Source organism: Colobus angolensis, unplaced genomic scaffold, assembly GCF_000951035.1.
Source record: "Colobus angolensis palliatus isolate OR3802 unplaced genomic scaffold, Cang.pa_1.0 Scaffold5, whole genome shotgun sequence".
Lineage (NCBI taxonomy): Eukaryota > Metazoa > Chordata > Mammalia > Primates > Cercopithecidae > Colobus > Colobus angolensis.
Window position 1 is genome coordinate 13,416,231 of NW_012118487.1, and position 17,645 is coordinate 13,433,875.

The window sequence follows — 17,645 nt, forward strand, 5'->3', positions numbered from 1 at the left end:
TAGATCATGACACTGTACTCCAGCTTGGCAACAGAGCAAGACTCCGTCTCAAAAAAAAAAAAAAAGACTACATTTGATAAGTGGCTTTTACCATTAAAAACTAACTTTATTACAAACCACAGTACTCAAGCAAAAATTAATGATAAAAGCAGGGTTTTAAAAAAATCAAATACAAGATGAAATTCAATATACACGTAGTACAAGTATAAATACTAGGGTAGATACAATATGAGACATGCTCTCAGACCTCAAAGAATATATTGGTTAAAAAAAAAAGAATATGTCAGTAATAGTTCCTTCTTACAAACAACTAAATTAACATATAATTCTAAAAAACTATACATTTTATTGAATATAATTACATTATTCCCTAATTTCTGCCAGTATACCAAATTTTACTAAAATTTGATTAAAAAGGGCAAACAATAGCCAATAACAAATAATTACCAGTTGCTGTATTTATTAGAATAGATAACATTCAAAAAGCAAACATGAATTGCATTTTGATTTCAATAGGGACTACATTTAAATGAGATAAATACAAATGAAAATATCCTGTCAACTGTATATGCTGCATATATTTAAGAAGTTATGACTAAAACATTAAATTTTTTAAAATCATTGAATAATTACTGTTTCATAAACTCAAAATACCTTATAGACAGCATCTATAAAGCGCAAGTCATTTTTTGCTATGAGCTCTACATTGGATTCCATTATAAGTTCTGTTACATAAGGTGAGTATGAGGTAAAAGAATAGCTGATGATGGGCAAAGATGCTGCTGGGTCTCCCTTTATCAAACTGTTAGAAAAAAAGAAAAATATTCTTAGTAAGCATTTAATAAGCATAATTCCACAAAGTTGGATAATTAAGAAAATACTAGAAATGTTTATAATAATTTAAAACAACACTACAGCTATAATAATTAGGTGATACATGAGACCTTCTAGATTCCATTCCCCATTCTAAACCAGTCTAACCAGAGTACTATGAAATACCACTGTTCATCTGCTCAAAAAACTTACTATAGGTCTCTAGTACCAATTATTTATCATTGATTTTCCATAGCTTAGTTTTATGTGATCTACTCCATTTTCTACTACTAATAAAAGCAATGTACCATCTTACAATATTGAAGTACACTTTATGGTTTTGCAAACACTTGTTCTATTACCTCCTTTGCTCTCTACCACAAACTTCCAAAGGTAAAGATTATGAATTCTAAGTTACAGATGAGGAAGATGGGGTGGGAAAAAGCATGAACTGTGGCTTGGCTGAGCAGTCTATTACTTTTCACTTACTGCGCATTCTAAATCTTACATTATTACCTATGCTAATTCCTCCAGTCTAGAAAGGTATCCCACTCTTCTTTGCTTATCCAATTGTTATTTATTTTTTATGCATCATTCATCAAATCTCAAGCTTCCCATGAAGCTGTCAACTTTCTGATCTATACTGATCTCTCTGAGAAAGACTCCCAGGCTACTCAGTATCTGCTGTGTCACTATCTGTCTGGTAGTGTTTCCTGTCTTCTTATTTTCTCAATGTGAAGTACCTTCACCGAATTTCCCACGACAAAGCACAGGAGATATTTGTTCAATTTGCCAGTTACATTTCTTAAATTGTAGTATTTTGTACTTATATAAAACATAAATGTTTTCCAAATAATTCAAGATGCTCACATAAATATCCCCATCTCCACCCAAATTTTTAGTAAGAAAGAGAACAAATACATGATGATAACACTGCATTTTGTTTTTCTGGACAAATATGAGTTGTTTCTTTTATGTTTCTTTAAAATATTATAATATTTCACCCAATCAGAAAACTGCTCTGGCAACCTTGTCTATCTGAAACATAGTCCAAAAACAGGAATTGAAAAAAAAATACCTTTGAACAGCAAAATCTGTCCATTTTATGCAAACTATACATAGGCTATAGCCAGGTCCACATTTAACACTTCTTATGTTAAACAATTTCAACAACCTTGGTTGTCTAGTTCCTAAGGACTTAGCATATTAGAAACAGTAAGAAAAACAGATATTAGAAACTGGCATACCAACACAAAAAACGGCAAATGGCCAGAAAACATTACAAATGTGAAAAAGTAGAAAAAAGAATCAAAATGAGGGGGGTGTTGTGTGTGTACAGGGAGACTAGCAACCTGAGTGTCTCCGTGGAAGAAGCAAGTAGCATTCCAAATCTCAACAGACCCTGCAGATTTCAGTATGTTATATAATAATCTAAAAATTATTGTTCTTAAGGATGCTTTTGGGTAATAAGAAAATTAAATGTTTAAACACTGTATTTAGAATACAAGATAATATTGGTATATTTTAGAATTATTCCTGTTTAAAATGTCTTTTAAAATGTTGACGCTTAAAGTGGCAAGGGGAAATCTTGGCTACTCAAATCGGTTAAACCCCTGCAAGTTCTGAATGGTCAGGATTTTCATGTTTTGAGGAATCAAGATGATTCTTACATACGTAGATTACATCTGTTTCATATCTTCTGCCACTCACATATAATGCCTATAGTAACAGCAATTAGACCTAACTTTCTCCTTACTCTCCTCTCTATCCTTTCACTTTCAGCCTTCTCTTGACAGCCCCTACCTCTCCCTAGTGTAACCTCAAGAGTAATTAGAATATCCATTCTTATATGGATATCCATTCTTATATGTAAAGCCCATTACTGAAGGATTCTACTTAGTAGTTGGTTTAACCATGTTTCACTTTACTCTTGAACATCTAACTTGGACTTGTCCCTGGACACTCATTCATTCAATAAATGTCTAATCAACTCCTAATATGTGCCTTGCATAATTCTAGATGGGAGGATTCAACAGTGAAAACAAAAATCAAAGTCCAAGACTTCAGCTTACATTCTTGTAAGCTGAAGGGAAACAAACTAATCCATCAATTAATCAATGATGAAAGGTTAAGGGTAAGTGTTATGAAGAAACAGAAGTGTGAAAGGATAAAGAATGACTGCAGTACCATATTAGATAGGCATGAATATAGGAAAATGTATGTTGCCATATTCTAAAAACGTCAAGTCATAGTTGCAAAATGGGAGCTAAAGTGAAAGGTTCAAAGTGGGGTCTGTTAAATGGGAGAGCTTAAGAGCAATCTTCAGGTTGCCATACACAAAAAAATCTACTAACTAGAATATTCCGTATGAAAGGAACAATGTTGCCTTAAGGCAACAAATCTTCCCTTAAATGTATAAAATTTTTCCTCCATAAAAGAATAAAAAAAAAATGACAAGAAAAGACTGACAAGAAATGGCAACAATCTCTTCTTATTCTGGATATATTTAACTGTAAGAAATATCATCCAACTGAATGTGAGAGAGTGGTAGATTACACAATTAATGAAATCTATTATACTTCTATGAGTTTAAAAGTTGTACAGAGATTATACCTTATAGAGATAAACACTGTGCTTCTAAACAGTTTTAAATCTTTTAAGTTGGAATTCTTTATTTGTTCATACTTAGAAATAAACTCCTGTAATTCCTTGCTTTCTCAAATATTTTAATCATTTCAAGGCAGATTTAAATAGGATCCAGGTAAAATCTGATTTTTCTTAGGTAGTCCTCCATGTTAAATATTATCTCAAATCACTAGCAAGAAGAATACAATTAAGTTTGATATTATAGCTTACCCTACACAGTCCACCTCTTCAGGATAATTTAGCAAGCGGAGCACCTGTTCTAGGTTCCGTAAGCTTCTTTTTAAGTCACCTGTTGCCATTATGTAACATCGGATTCAGTTCTAACTCTTGAAAGTCTAATTTTTCACCTAATAATAGAAATCCATGAAATATTGGTTAAGTCTCTGTATTTCTGAAGCTTCTTGATTCTATTTTGTTCATATCTTACCCTAGCTCTTTTTCCCCTATCTTCTTCTCTACTACTCAAGGTCTACTTTGTAACTACTGTAAGTTCCTGAAAATAGGGTGTCTCCTCTACCCTCCTACATGTTTTCCTTCCAAAAAAATAAGTGCCTTATATTCATCTTATTATAAGTATCTTATATGACACTTGCCCAAATAGTTTTTTTTTTTAAGCATAAAGCACCATTTAAGACACATCAACTTGAAATAACATCCATCAGTGACTCTTTTGGATGCTTATAGAGGCTACATAACACAATCAATAAAAAATGGAGACAAATAAATTTAGCACAGATTTAATCAGAGTCACAGGGCTCTGATCTCACACAGTTGCCAAAAAGATACCTTTCCTAAAAACTAAAAGTACATTTTAAAAATGCAGGGTTCACTTGGATAAATATGACAGATTAAATGCATGTTACCTTCCTTTCCATTTTCTAAAGACCACTAAAATGAAAGTAAATAATTTAAAATCATCTATCCCCACCAGGACAAAAAGAACTTTAGGAGATTTCACATGACAAAACAGGTATCAACGAAATTTTGGAAAATGAAAAGCAAATGAATAAGGGACAACCAACCTAGCAGACCAGAGACAGGCCAATCCCATCTGCCTATTTAGGAGGAAACCAACTGAAGCAAGATAGGTTCACAAATCAGGTGCACTTGATGCTTCTGAAAAACACAGGGGTAAGTCCAGGGGGCTGAAATAAGAATGATTATTTGAAAGTCTACATAAGAAGCAGCTTACCCTAGAATTTATTTTCCCTCTCGTCTCCTATCCCTACACACATAACTTGCTCATCAAGGCAACTACCTCTCACCTTCCCTGGAAAGAGAAAAGAGCTTTACATTCTAAAGAAATTGAATCAAAGAGGCACCAAATTTGGAAACATCAGGCAAGGCAAACAATATGGAATGAAATGTTCGAAGGCAGAAAGAAGTATTAATGAAAACGCGCACACACACAGATTAATAAAGTTTCTTCCTATATCTCGGCCGCAAGAAACTGAGACTTATATCCTCCATGACAACAGACTATCAAGTTCTATGCTAGAGAAGGTGGACGGACCTAGAGAAAAAGTATCATCACATTTCTGATATTTGAAGAAAACCCCCATTGAAAAGGGCAGAGTCTTGCCCAATAAACCTGCAGCAAACTCACTCATTGATAAGTCCTAGCCAGGCACCTTTTTTTCTTAGATTCTCACTTTTAAAACTGAATATATGCCCAAAGGTCAATAACTATTAGAGGGAAGCTTTCATTATGAAAAGTATATATAGATACCTTTAACAAAATAAGCAGAGAAGAAAAATTGGTGGAAATAGAGATAATACAGAGAAAAAAATTCAAAATGAAGCTTTCCATTCTCAATGATGAGATAAGAAAAAAAATTAAAACTTAAAACAAGAATAGAAGGATATAAAAAATATGAAGCTTGTGAGAATGCAAAATGAGCCAGAGATTGTTAAAGTGGACCAAAAATAAGATCTAACTACATGTTGTCTATAAGAAATCCATTTTGTTTATAAGATTAAAAGTAAATGGATAGGGAAAAATATACCATGCTAACATTAATTAAAAGAAAGCAGGAACAGTTATATTAATCTCAGACGGCAGACTTTATAATAAGGAAAGTTATTAGGGATAAAGGGGCATTACATAAAGATAAACGACTTAATTCTCCCAAAAAATATAACAATCTTTAATATATATGCACCTGACAACACAATAAAAACTGACAATCCACAAGGAGAAATATACAAACCCCTATTTTAGTTGGAGACTTCAACACTCCTCTATCAGAGATAGATCCAGCAGGCAAAAAATAAAAATAAAATAATAATAATAATAAAATCAGTAAGGACAAACAATATCATCTATCAGCTGGATATAATGAATATTTATAGACTACTTCATCAAACAACAACAGAATACATATTCTTCTCAATTTCACACGGAACATCCAAGAGAGACTACCTTTGGGGTCATAAGGCATACCTTATCACATTTTTAAAAAGTAGAAGTCATACAATGTCTGCTTTTAGACCACAATGAATTTAAATAGAAATCAACAATAGAATTTAAAATGATGGCAAAAATAAAAATGTAAATAAGATAAGTTTGAGGAGATAATCATAGTTACACAATGGACGAAAAGATACAAAAGTGGAATAGAAATTATAAGAAAATTAGAGGACCAAACCGAAAGGTTCAACATCTCATGAATATGAGAAAATGAGGGAGGAAATTGTGAAATAATACAAAAACACCTCTCAAGACGGAATGTCATGATTTTCTAGGTTCAAAGAACACCATGAATGATCAACACAAGAAGTGAAACAAAACTCACAGCAAGATATATCACTGTGACATTTCATAACGTGAAAGAGAAGCTTTGTAAAATATCCAACAAGGCAAGAAAAGATCACATAGGAAGAATATCAAAATAGCATCAAATTTTCAATAGCAATGTTAGACGCTAAAGGATAAAGCAACATTATCTTCAAAATCCTGAGAGGAATTACACATAATCTTGAATTCTACACTCAATCAAGGTATCAAATATCACACCCAGCAATGTACTCTAGGTATGCAGGGGCTTAGTATAACATTCTAAAAATCAAGGTAAGCCACATGAGCAGGTCAAAGAAGGTAAATCATGTATTATCAATGGATGTAGAAAAAGTACTTGAAAAAAATCTAACACCCACCCATAATAAAAACTCTCAGCGAACTAGGAATAGAGGGAAACTTCCTCAACTTAAATTGGGAAAATACCTAGAATTCTGAAACAAACAATACAATTTAAAAATAGGCAAAAGATGTTAACAGATATTTCACTAAAGAGGATATGTGGATTGTAAATAATATGAAAAGTGGCTCAAAATCATTTATCATTAGAGATTTGCAAATTAAACCAAAATACCACTACACACCTATTAGAATGGCCATAAAGCCTACAAAAAAACCAACAGCTAACACCACACTTAAGGCTGAGAAACTGTATACTTCGTCCAAAGACTGGGAATAACACAAGGATGTCCCATCTCACCACTCCTATTCAACAGTGTTCCAGAAGTCCCAGCTAGTGAAATGAGGCAAGCAAAGGAAATAATATACCTTAGGAAGAAGGGAATAAAGTGGTCTTCATTTGCAAAAGACATGATTGTTTATGTAGGAAATGCTACAGAATCAACAAAAACCCCTAGAACTAAAAAGTGAGTATAGCAAAGTCACATAATATAAGGTCAATACACAAAAGTCAAATGTTTTTCTATATATTGGCAATAAATGATTAGAATGAAATATAAAACTAAAAACACCATTATCACAGCACAAAAAACACTTATAAGTCTAACAAAATATGTACATGATCTCTATGTCACAAACTACAATACTATGAAAGAAATCAAAGAAGGTTTTAGCTAGAAGAGGATAGTGGAACAAGACCTCCCCAGTCCCTGTCCTTTACAGAAGCACCAATTTAGCAACCATCTGTGTATGAAAGTGCCCTGAAGGGTCCAAGTAGGAGGGTGTGACATCCTTCTGGAGCCCAAGACTGATAGTAGCCATTTTGAGAAGGCAGAATCGTGCCCCGGTAGCTGGCATGTGACTACAGATCTGGCTCCAGACCCAGCAGCAGCCTCATCAGCATGTGGGCTTCAACCCACCTGTCCAAGGTCTCACAAGGAAGACTTGTTTGTCTGGGATCCCAGAAGGAACCGCACCCACCCAAGCCCCAGTAATAGGCCCACAATCTGCAGACCTGATTTTGAACATGTAAGCAGACCCACAACTTGGCTCCACCTAGGTGACTGTGGTTTAGAAGTCAGTCTCATCAAGGGACCCAGCAGGAGAAGATCTTTATCTACTGAAATCACTCTGTGAAGTACACAAGTGGTAACTGCTCCTTCAAATGTACAGACACTAGTGAAAGACTCAAAGGATTATGAGTAAATATAACATGCCAAAGGAAACCAATAAGGTTACAGAAACTGACTACAACAAGATGAAGATCCATGAACTGCTAGACGAAGAATTCAAAATAATCATCTTAAAGCTCAGTGAGCTACAAAAACAAACAAACAAACAAACCCAGATAGAAAATGAAATAAAATCAGGAAAACAATACATGAACAAAATTTTGTTCAATAAAGGAGAAGCATAAAAAAGAACCAAACAGAAATCCTAGAGCTGAAAGATACAATGACTGAACTAAAAAATTCAATAGAAGGCTTCAACAACAGACTCAATCCACTGAAAGAAAGAATCACCAAACTGGAACACTGGTCGTATGAAATTATGCAATTAGAGGAACAAATATAAAAAAGAATAAAAAGTGAAATGAAGTAATACTACGGGACTTATGGTATACCACTAAGTAACTTAATAAAGACATTATAAAAGTTCCAGAAGGCAGAGAGAGAGAGAGAGAGAAAGGGGCAGAAAGCACATTTAGATTATGGCTGAAAACTTCCCAAATCTAGGGATGAAAATGAACATCCAGACCACGAAGCCCAAAAGTTCCCAAACAGGTTGAAGCCAAAGAGGTCTGCACCAATACACACTATAAAGAATTTGTCAAAATTCAAAGACAGAAAAATAATTTTGACAGCAACGACAGAAAAGTAACTTACTTCATGTAATGGAGCCCCCATAAAGGTATTGGTGAATTTCTCAGCAGAACACTTGCAGGCCAGGAGAGAGTGGAATGACATATTCAACATACTGAAAGTAAAAAAAGAAACCTGACAACCAAAAATAATTACCTGAAAAAACTGTCCTTCAAGAATGAAGGAAATAGCCATGAGTGGTGGCTCACACCTGTAATCGCAGCACTTGAGGAGGCTGAGGCAGGCAGATTGCTTGAGCTCAGAGACCACCCTGGGAAACATGGTGAAATCCTGTCTCTACAAAAAATACAAAAATTAGCCAGTCACGGGGGTGCATGCCTCTAGTCCCAGCTACTTGGGAGGCTGTGGTGGGAGGTTGGCTTGAGCCCAGGAGGTTGAGGTTGCAATGAGCTGAGATCATGTTACTGCACTCCAGCCTGTGCAACAGAGCCAGACCTGAAAAAAAAAAAAAAAAAGAAAAGAAAAAGAAAAAAGAATAAAGAAAACATAAAAACTTTCTCAGATTAAAAAACTCAGGGAGTTTGTCACTTTTAGACATGCTCTAACAAGAAATGCTAACAGGAGTTCTTCAAGTACCGAAGATACTAAACCAGCAGTATGAAAGCAGATGAAAGTATACATCTCACTGCTGAAAGTAAACATGTAAACAAACACAGAACATTGCAGTACTGAAATGTGTGGCACATAAATCTCATTGAACACTAGTATATAAATTAAAAGACAAAAATAGTATGAATAACTATAACAACCACAGAAATTTGTTAATAGAAACAATACAGAAAGAAGTAAAATCTGAAATCAATTAAATATATTGGTGAGGAAGAGTGGGGAGGAATGTAGAGATTCTGCATGTGAATGAAGTTAAGTTGTTACTAGTTTTACAAAGCCTGCTATAACTACATAATATTTGATGCAAACCCCATGGTAACCAAAACAAAAAGGAGTAAATCAACAAAAAAGAGAAAAAAGAAATCAAAGCATTCTACCACAATCATCAAATCACAAAGACAACCAACAAGAGAAAACAAGAGAAACAGAAAGCAAATAGAAAACTGAATAAAATGGAAACAACCAAGTACTTAATTATTAAAAATTATTACTTTAAATTTTTAATAATTAAGGGTTCTCAAAAGACATGGAATGGCTGAAATGGATAATAAAAACACCACCCAACTATACGCTATCTGCAAGAGACTCTAACATTTAAGGACACACATAGGCTAAAAGTGAAGGGATTGAGAAAGATACTCCATGCAAACTATAACCAAAAGAGAGCAGGGTTGCTATCTATATCTATATCAGGCAAAATAGACTTTAAGTCGACAACTGTCAAAAGACAAAGAAGGCATTATATAATAGTAAAAGGGTCAATTCAATAGAAAGATATAACAACTAAAAATACATATGCACCCAACATCAAAGCACCTTAAAATATACAGCAAACACTGATAGATTTGAAGGAAGAAATAGCTATCAATACAATATAGAAGGAGACTTGGATACATCACTCTCTGTAATGTACAGGTCATCCAGACAGAACGCCAACAGCAAACATTGATAGAGCTGAAGGAAGAAATAGATATCAATACAATATAGAAGGAGACTTTGATACATCACTGTCTATAATATACTGGTCATCCGGACAGAATACCAACAAGTAAATCGCAAACTATACAACACTTTAGACCAAACAGACCTAACATGCATACACAGAGTATGAGACCCAACGATAGCAAAATAATCATTCTTCTCAAGAGCACATGAAACATTTTCTATAACTGATCACAGCCTAGGTCACAAAACAAGTCCTAACAAATTTAAGAAGACTAAAAACATTCTAAGGACTTTGATCACGATGGAATAAAACTAGAAATCAATAATAGAAAGAAAATGGGAAAATTCACAAATACAGGGAAATTAAATAACATTATTAAATAATACTGGGTCAAAGAAGAAGTCAAAACAGAAATTATAAAATATCTCAAGACAAACAATAATAAAAACACAGTATACCCAACTATATAGGATGCAGTAAAAGTAGAGTAAGAAAAGTGTTTATAGCAATAAATGGATTAAGAAGAAGAAAGAGGCAGGGCATGGCGGCTCACGCCTATACTCCTAGCACTTTGGGGGGCTGAGGCAGGCGGATCATGAGGTCAAGAGATAGGGACCATCCTGGCCAACATGGTGAAACCCCGTCTCTACTAAACATACAAAACTTAGCTGAGCGTGGTGGTGCACACCTGTAGTTCCATCTACTCGGGAGGCTAAGGCAGGAGAATCACTTGAACCCAGAAGGCAGAGGTTGCAGTGAGCCAAGATCATTGTGCCACTGCACTCCAGCCTGGTGACAGAACGAGACTCTGTCAAAAAAAAAAAAAAGAAAAGAAAGATATCAATAAACAACCTAACTTTATACCTCAAGGAACTAGAAAAAGAACAAACTAAATCCAAAATTGGCAGAAGGAAGAAAATAATAAACATTAGATCAGAAATAAATGAAATAGAAAACTGAAAAACAATTTTAAAAATTGACAAAACTAAAAGTTCCTCTTTTGAAAAGACAAACTAAATCAGCAAATCTTTGGCTAGACTTTAAAAATAGAAGACTCAAATAAAATCAGAAATCAAACAGGAGACAACTGATCCCACAGATATAAAAAGTATCATAAGGGACTATTGTGAACAATTACAAGCCATCAAACTGGACAATCTAAAAAAAATGGATAAATTCCTAGAAAACTATAACTTACCAAGACTGAATCAAGAAGAAATAGAATGCCTGAATAGACAATAACAAAAAAGGAGATTGAAGGAATAATCAAAAATTCCCACAAAGAAAAGCCAAGAGCCAGACACCTTCTAGCAAACATTTAAAGAAAAATTAATACAAAATCTTCTGAAATATATCTTAAAAAAAAAAAAAAAGAAGAGTGAACAGTTCCAAAGACATTCTGAGGCTTGCATCACCCTGACACCAAAGCCAGACAAAGACACTACAAGAAAACTACAGTCTAATATACTTGATGAATATAGATGCAAAAATCCTCAACAAAATGTTAGCAAACCAAACACAACAGCACACTAAAAGAATCATATACCATGACCAAGGGGGATTTTTCTTTGTGATATAAGGATGGTTCAACACATGACAACCAACCAATGTGATACACTGCATTAATAGAATGAAGGATGAAACTCACATGGGCATCTCCACAGATGCAGAAAAAGCACTTGACAAAATTAGATACTCCCTCATGATAAAAACTTTCAATAAATTCGGTATGGAAGAACCTTATAGCAAATTGGGTAAAGGAAGAACAAAATAAAGTCCATTTATGAGAAGCCCACAGCTAACATACTTAAAGGTAAAAAACTGAAAGCTTTCCCCATAAGATCAGGAACAAGGCAAGGAGAGGCTACTTTAGCCTCTCCTATTCAGTGTAGTATTTTAAGCTCTAGCCAGAATAACTAGGTAAGAAAAAGAAATTAAAAACATCCAAATCAAAGAGAAGAGGTAAAATGATTTACCTGTTTGCAGATGGCATGATCTTATATGTATAAAACCTTAGGGACCCCAACAAAAATGTGAGAATAAACAAATTTGGCTTTAAAAAAGAAGGAAATCCTGCCATTTGCAACAACATGGATGAACTTGAGGGACGTTATGCTAAGTGAAATAGGCTAAACACAAAAAGACAAATATTGTAGTATCTCAATATATGTGAAATCTAAAATAGTCAAGTACAAGCAGAGAATAGAATGGTGTTTGTAAGGGAATTTGAGGAGAACAAAATGAGGAGCTGTTGTTCAAAGGGTACAAAGCTTCAGTTATGCAAAATAAACAAGATCTGGAGATACAACCCAGTGTCTGTGATTAGCAATATTGCATTCTTAAAATTTTGCTAAGAAGTTAGATCTAATGTTAAGTGCTCTTATCACAAAAGGTGAAAAAAAGATGGGTAGAAGGAAACTTTTCAAGGTGTTGGCACTGATTTCTTATAGTAATAATAGTCAGATGGTTTCACCATATCTACTTATCTCCAAACAGAAATTGTATACATTAAATGTCTATAGCTTTCTGTATGTCAATCAGACCTCAATGAACAGGTTAAAAAATGAAGCAGCGCCAGATCCCTGCACATACACCTCTAAAAATAGTCCCTTTGTATATAAAGCAACCCAAATTTTCCCCTTCTGAGTGTGTTATCTACTTAAAGGCCTGGACTACAAAATCCAAGTTTTCACTTTTCACCCAAAGTTTTCCCTTCTCACACACAGAATTTTGTCCTTCAGTGAGCAGATGCAAGAAGAGAATTTCAGAAATTACCTTTAAATACTACATTCTTATCTATACCTGGTGTTACCAGCTCTACCTAATTCATTTCATCTTCTTTCTTACCATGAAATTATAGAAACAGAAAGGTTAAATTACTGTAAAACACTTGAAAACATATTGTCAGCATGAAATAATTATAATTATCCTTTAATAAATTGCACCTTCTGAACAATTTTCGTCACTTTTTGATCTTCGTGTATTAATAAGTTAATACATGTAAATCATAACCAGAAGGGAAAATCAAAACATACCATCTACCAAGTAATGATGAAAAATAGAATGTGTGTGATTTAGTTAATTAAAAATATTATGGAAAGCAACAAATAACAGAAATGGTATCTGGGATAAATTTCCTGGACCTGGACAAGGATGTTTGGTGATATCTCAAGCTCTTCAAAACCTTTGCACATGCCATTTCTTCAAGCTTGAAGAGATACAGAGCAACTCCTTCCCTCTCCCATTCTCCATCTGGCTAATACCCCTCGGCATCCTGCTTAAATGTCACAACCTCAAATAAGTCTTAGATCCCAAACTAATTAATCCTCCTCATTAATTTTCTCTAATAGACCCAGTTCTTTTCCTTCTTCGTATTATCATAATAAAGAACCAAAATCTGTGCCTAGGGACCAAAATAGCACTCTACCTGAAAAGCAACACTCACCCTTGTCATTTCTCAGCTTTATTTCAGAATGAGCTGGATTACTACCTGGGGTCCCAAAACGACCTATATCCCAATGGCCTAGAAGCAGAAGGAATACACTCATTCCCACTCTTGATGCTGATTCTTCACTTTAATTTAAAGCAACCACCATTGTCACTCAAGATGTTTTGCAGTCATCGGTCCCAAACTCCTGCTGGTTGGCCAAGTAGAAACGGTGAACAGGGAAAAAAGGGCAAGAAATTCAAAATATCTACGCCTTTCACAGAAAGAGTAAATTGGTACAATTATTTTGGAAAACTTATTGGCGATACCTACTAAAAGCTGACATACATAGGGCCTATGAAACAGGAATATGACTCTGAAGAATGTACACAACAGAAAAACATATACGTGAACCAAAAGATTTGAATGAACTGAGACTTTAAACAAAATGATTCATTTTTTAAAAACTACCCCAAAAGTAATAGCATGGAATTTATTTCTAAATGGCTAAATTTCTTGCATGGAGTGGGGCTTTCATTAGATTTTCAAAGGAGATTTTTCCCAAAGAAGAGGCATAAGTAGGTATATAAAGGATTAAGAACCTTTGCTAGAAGGAGATAGGCTTCTGAACTATAATGAACATTCTTTATATATAAAAAAAAAAAGTCTAGTCAGCCAGTAAGGTGAAACTCAGTAAGTTACATAAAAACATCTACCATAACTGTCCATGGACACTTCGTGTAGAAGAAAAGTAATACATAACAATACCTTGAGTAATGAACCCTTTGAAAATGAAACTCCTTTAAAATGAAGTCATTACATAAAATGAAAACAGAACAGTTCATAAATCAGGTGAAGCTGGGTTAGCGTTTTCCTTCAATTCGCATTCCCCAGCTGTCCAGGATACAAATCATCCCTTTACACACCTTTTCTCTATCTTTAAATAAGGACAGGTAAAAAGGCTAACAATTTACAAAATCCTAAATTTAGTAAGCTTCCTACTTTAAGCCCCTAGCCACTCATTTCCACAGCTATTTCCCCAGGGTAGAGCAACTGCTCCCTCTCTTTATGAACCTTTCTGTTTCTCGTCAGTTCTCCTTTATCAAACATGGTAGGGAAGAGCTTATTGAATATACTTTTATAGACTTGTGCATGCACATTTTAGTCACTATTTTTCAGCCAATCAATTACTTCAACTAAACATTTACATTTTTAGTTGGAGATAATTTTAGGTACTGTCAAATGGGAGATAACTAGAAAAAAGAGAGTCATCCTGAAATCACATTATGGCTAAGAAGGTAAATCCTCTTTAGTATCCTTTAGGACGACTGAGGGTGGATGGACACACGGAAGTCTGAAAGAGATTTCCCAAGATCAGCCTTGACTTTCCTGAAAAACACAAAGTGAGGACTACTCTGGCCTTAACTGCAAAAAATGAATTCTTGGATTTTGTCACTGGCCGATACAGTAGGTCTGAGCTTCTTTCAGGTTCCAGACCCATCTATTTTAACACAATTCTTCTAGGGATACCTTCTTCTCATTACGACATTGTGTAACTTTAACGTAAATTCTGTGTCTTTCCAGACTTCCTTTAGTCCTTCCAGATGAATATTCCATTTTCCCAGTGCAAGTAATTTTGTTTTATGCAACACTTTATGATATTTTCTCACCTTTCCTTTTTCTGACATCTTGGGAAACATTTCAGTGTCTCTTACATGATTTTTACCTCTGGTAATGAAATTTCTGACAACAAAGTATGTCTCTCTTCAGTACCAGCAGAATAAATATTTTGAAGAGTAATACAAGTAGAGCTTGTGAAGGAGGTAAGTGATAGGAGACAGAAAAATAAAGGGATTTAAAATTGGGATTATTACAGAATAAAATGACAGCTACTGCTCTACATTCTCTTAAAGGGTTTTACTAGGTCTATTATAAAATTCAAAAGTCCTAAAAACAAGACATTAAAAGAAGCCAATCTATTATGTACATTTTAACACCTTACTTTCATTAATGAAAAATACTTTTAAAAATTTAACATTTTCAACTTACAGCACTGATCAAAGGAAAACTGAGGAAAAAAGGAGATACCACTCAGCTTGCAGCATAGATTCAATAATAAAGCTCTCAATATCCCTTTTTAGCTTCTTTCCTTGTCTACGAGTCAGATCTGTGCAACTGAACTTGTGGGAGAGGTTGTGAAAATGGTGTACTCTAGCAGTTTAAGATTTTCAACATCTCTCAATCTCATTGTTGTTAGAGGTCATTAAAACAGTGCCTCCCAATAGAATGTCACTGGACCAGAGTGATTTTTGTTTAGAATGAAGCAACTACACTGACTTTGTTAATAGTCAATGGCTAAGAGTTTGTGACATAGCACATAACGCTCGATATTATCTAAAAACACGTACCAAAAACAGAAAAGATGAGAAAAAAAGTTTATGAAACTGCAAAAGATACTAGGGAAATAATTCTCTAAGAGATAGGAGAGAGGTCACAGAAAGGCAAAGCACTGAGAAAGCTGGGTGGGAGTGGGGAGGAGTAAGGGACAAGTAAAGAGTTCAATGGGACTGCTGTGTTCACATACAAAATTAAAAGGTCTGCAGATAATTTGCGGCGGGGGGGAAGCGCCATAATTCCAGAGTAAAAGAGAGTAACAATTTCAAGACTAACTTATTATAGTGAGGGAAAAATCTGTGGCCTTCAATAAAGGTAGAGAAATCTTTGAAAAGCTGGGGAAATGCAAACAAGGAAAACACGAACTGCTGTCAGGAGTAGGATGTATCCTCACCCCAGAGGATCCAATAGGAATCAGTAAGCCTGTAACTTTCCAACCCTAAGTCACAACCTCATTCTGATAGGATGAGCTGCCAGGATACTTCCCACTTCGTTGTGACTAAAAGCTTACACTAGTTGGGTATATGAGCAAAGCTCCCCTCCCGCCACTTGATTTAAAAGAATGAAAAGGCGGACCCAGTCATTGGTCCCCGCCCAGGGTCTCTATAAGGGCGGCGGAGAGAGGCGACCTCTGCCCAATACGGAGCGCAGCCTTGCCGTCTCCTCGGGGCTCACCCAGCAGCCACCAGCAAAGAAACCGGTTTCAAAGGCCCAGCACGACAGGGACAGGAGGAGGGAGCGTATGCAACCATTGACAGTCACCAGAGATCAGCCTCCCGCAACAAGTTGCTACAGCCAAGCGCCTGCGCCCAGACACGCTTCTCGCGCCGACCGTTTGTATCTGGAATTGTGGGTTCCTGCCCGCCACGCACCGCGACAAGACCTTCAAAGCTGCGGGCTTCTCTGCTCTCCAGGATTCCTCGCTGCAGATTCCACACCGCGTTCGTCAAGACTCCTGTGAAAAGCGACTCTGCTGAGAGCCTTCTCAATGGCCAGTCCAATTCTAACTTGCAGCTGAGAAGTTTTTCTGATCTTGATGGTCAGAGGGGCTCGTGCTGCGAAGTGAGAAACAAGGAATCTATAGCGAATTGTAAACAACGGAAATAAAAATGCGTCTCAGTTAAGAGTTGGAGCCTAACGTCACTTCCGGCAACAGTAGGAAACGTCAAAACTAGGGCAGTCGGCAGTTCTGGCTCCTGCAGCTGGAGGTGCCCTGAGTTCTGAGGGTCGTAGTGCTGTTTCTGGTATTCTCATTGCGGTCACCTCCACCGGTGTGGACAACTAAAGTTTGAACCGGCTTCTCCATGGCCTGGGCACCAGTTCCCGGCTGAGCTATTTTCTTTTTGGCTGAAAGCCCCCGCCCAGAGGCCGATTCGTCGCGGCGGCGGTGGAGATCGCAGGTCGCTCAGGTACAGGAGTCAATCTAAATATTTCAGATCTCTTGCCCTTTCCCTGTTCACCTTCACTTTTCTCGAAAATAAAGACAACCAGTGCTTGCCAGTTGGCCGAAACGGGCCGACCAGCAAGAGTTTGGGACCAATGACAGTGCAAAGTATCTTGAGTGACAGCGGTGGTGGCTCATTAAAGTGAGGTATCAGTGTCAAGAGGCGGGACTGGGTGTGTTCCTTCTGTTTCTAGGCCATTGGGGTGTAGTTCGGTTTAGGACTCCAAGTAGTAACGAAGTGTCGTTGTGAAATAAACCTGAGAAATGACAAGGGTTACTTTCTTCAG

At 35.9% G+C, this 17,645-nt stretch overlaps 2 protein-coding genes across 3 annotated transcripts in view; one reads left to right on the top strand and one right to left on the bottom strand.

Annotated features, from left to right (window-relative positions):
* Window positions 1–16,826, bottom strand: part of CEP44 (centrosomal protein 44kDa) — a 55,068-nt gene extending 38,242 nt beyond the window's left edge. The window contains exons 1-4 of the mRNA XM_011959797.1: window positions 16,590–16,826; window positions 4,482–4,575; window positions 3,670–3,806; window positions 655–802 (exon numbers count right to left, since the gene is read on the bottom strand). Coding sequence (XP_011815187.1) covers window positions 655–802; window positions 3,670–3,758 — 237 coding nt within the window. The 5' untranslated portion in view covers window positions 3,759–3,806; window positions 4,482–4,575; window positions 16,590–16,826. The remainder of the gene's footprint in view (window positions 1–654; window positions 803–3,669; window positions 3,807–4,481; window positions 4,576–16,589) is intronic.
* Window positions 16,466–17,645, top strand: part of FBXO8 (F-box protein 8) — a 54,795-nt gene continuing 53,615 nt past the window's right edge. Inside the window, exon 1 of one of the 2 annotated variants that reach the window (XM_011959604.1) lies at window positions 16,466–17,323. The gene's annotated coding sequence lies outside the window, so the exon portion shown is untranslated. The remainder of the gene's footprint in view (window positions 17,324–17,645) is intronic. The other variant, XM_011959605.1, reaches the window with a different exon arrangement.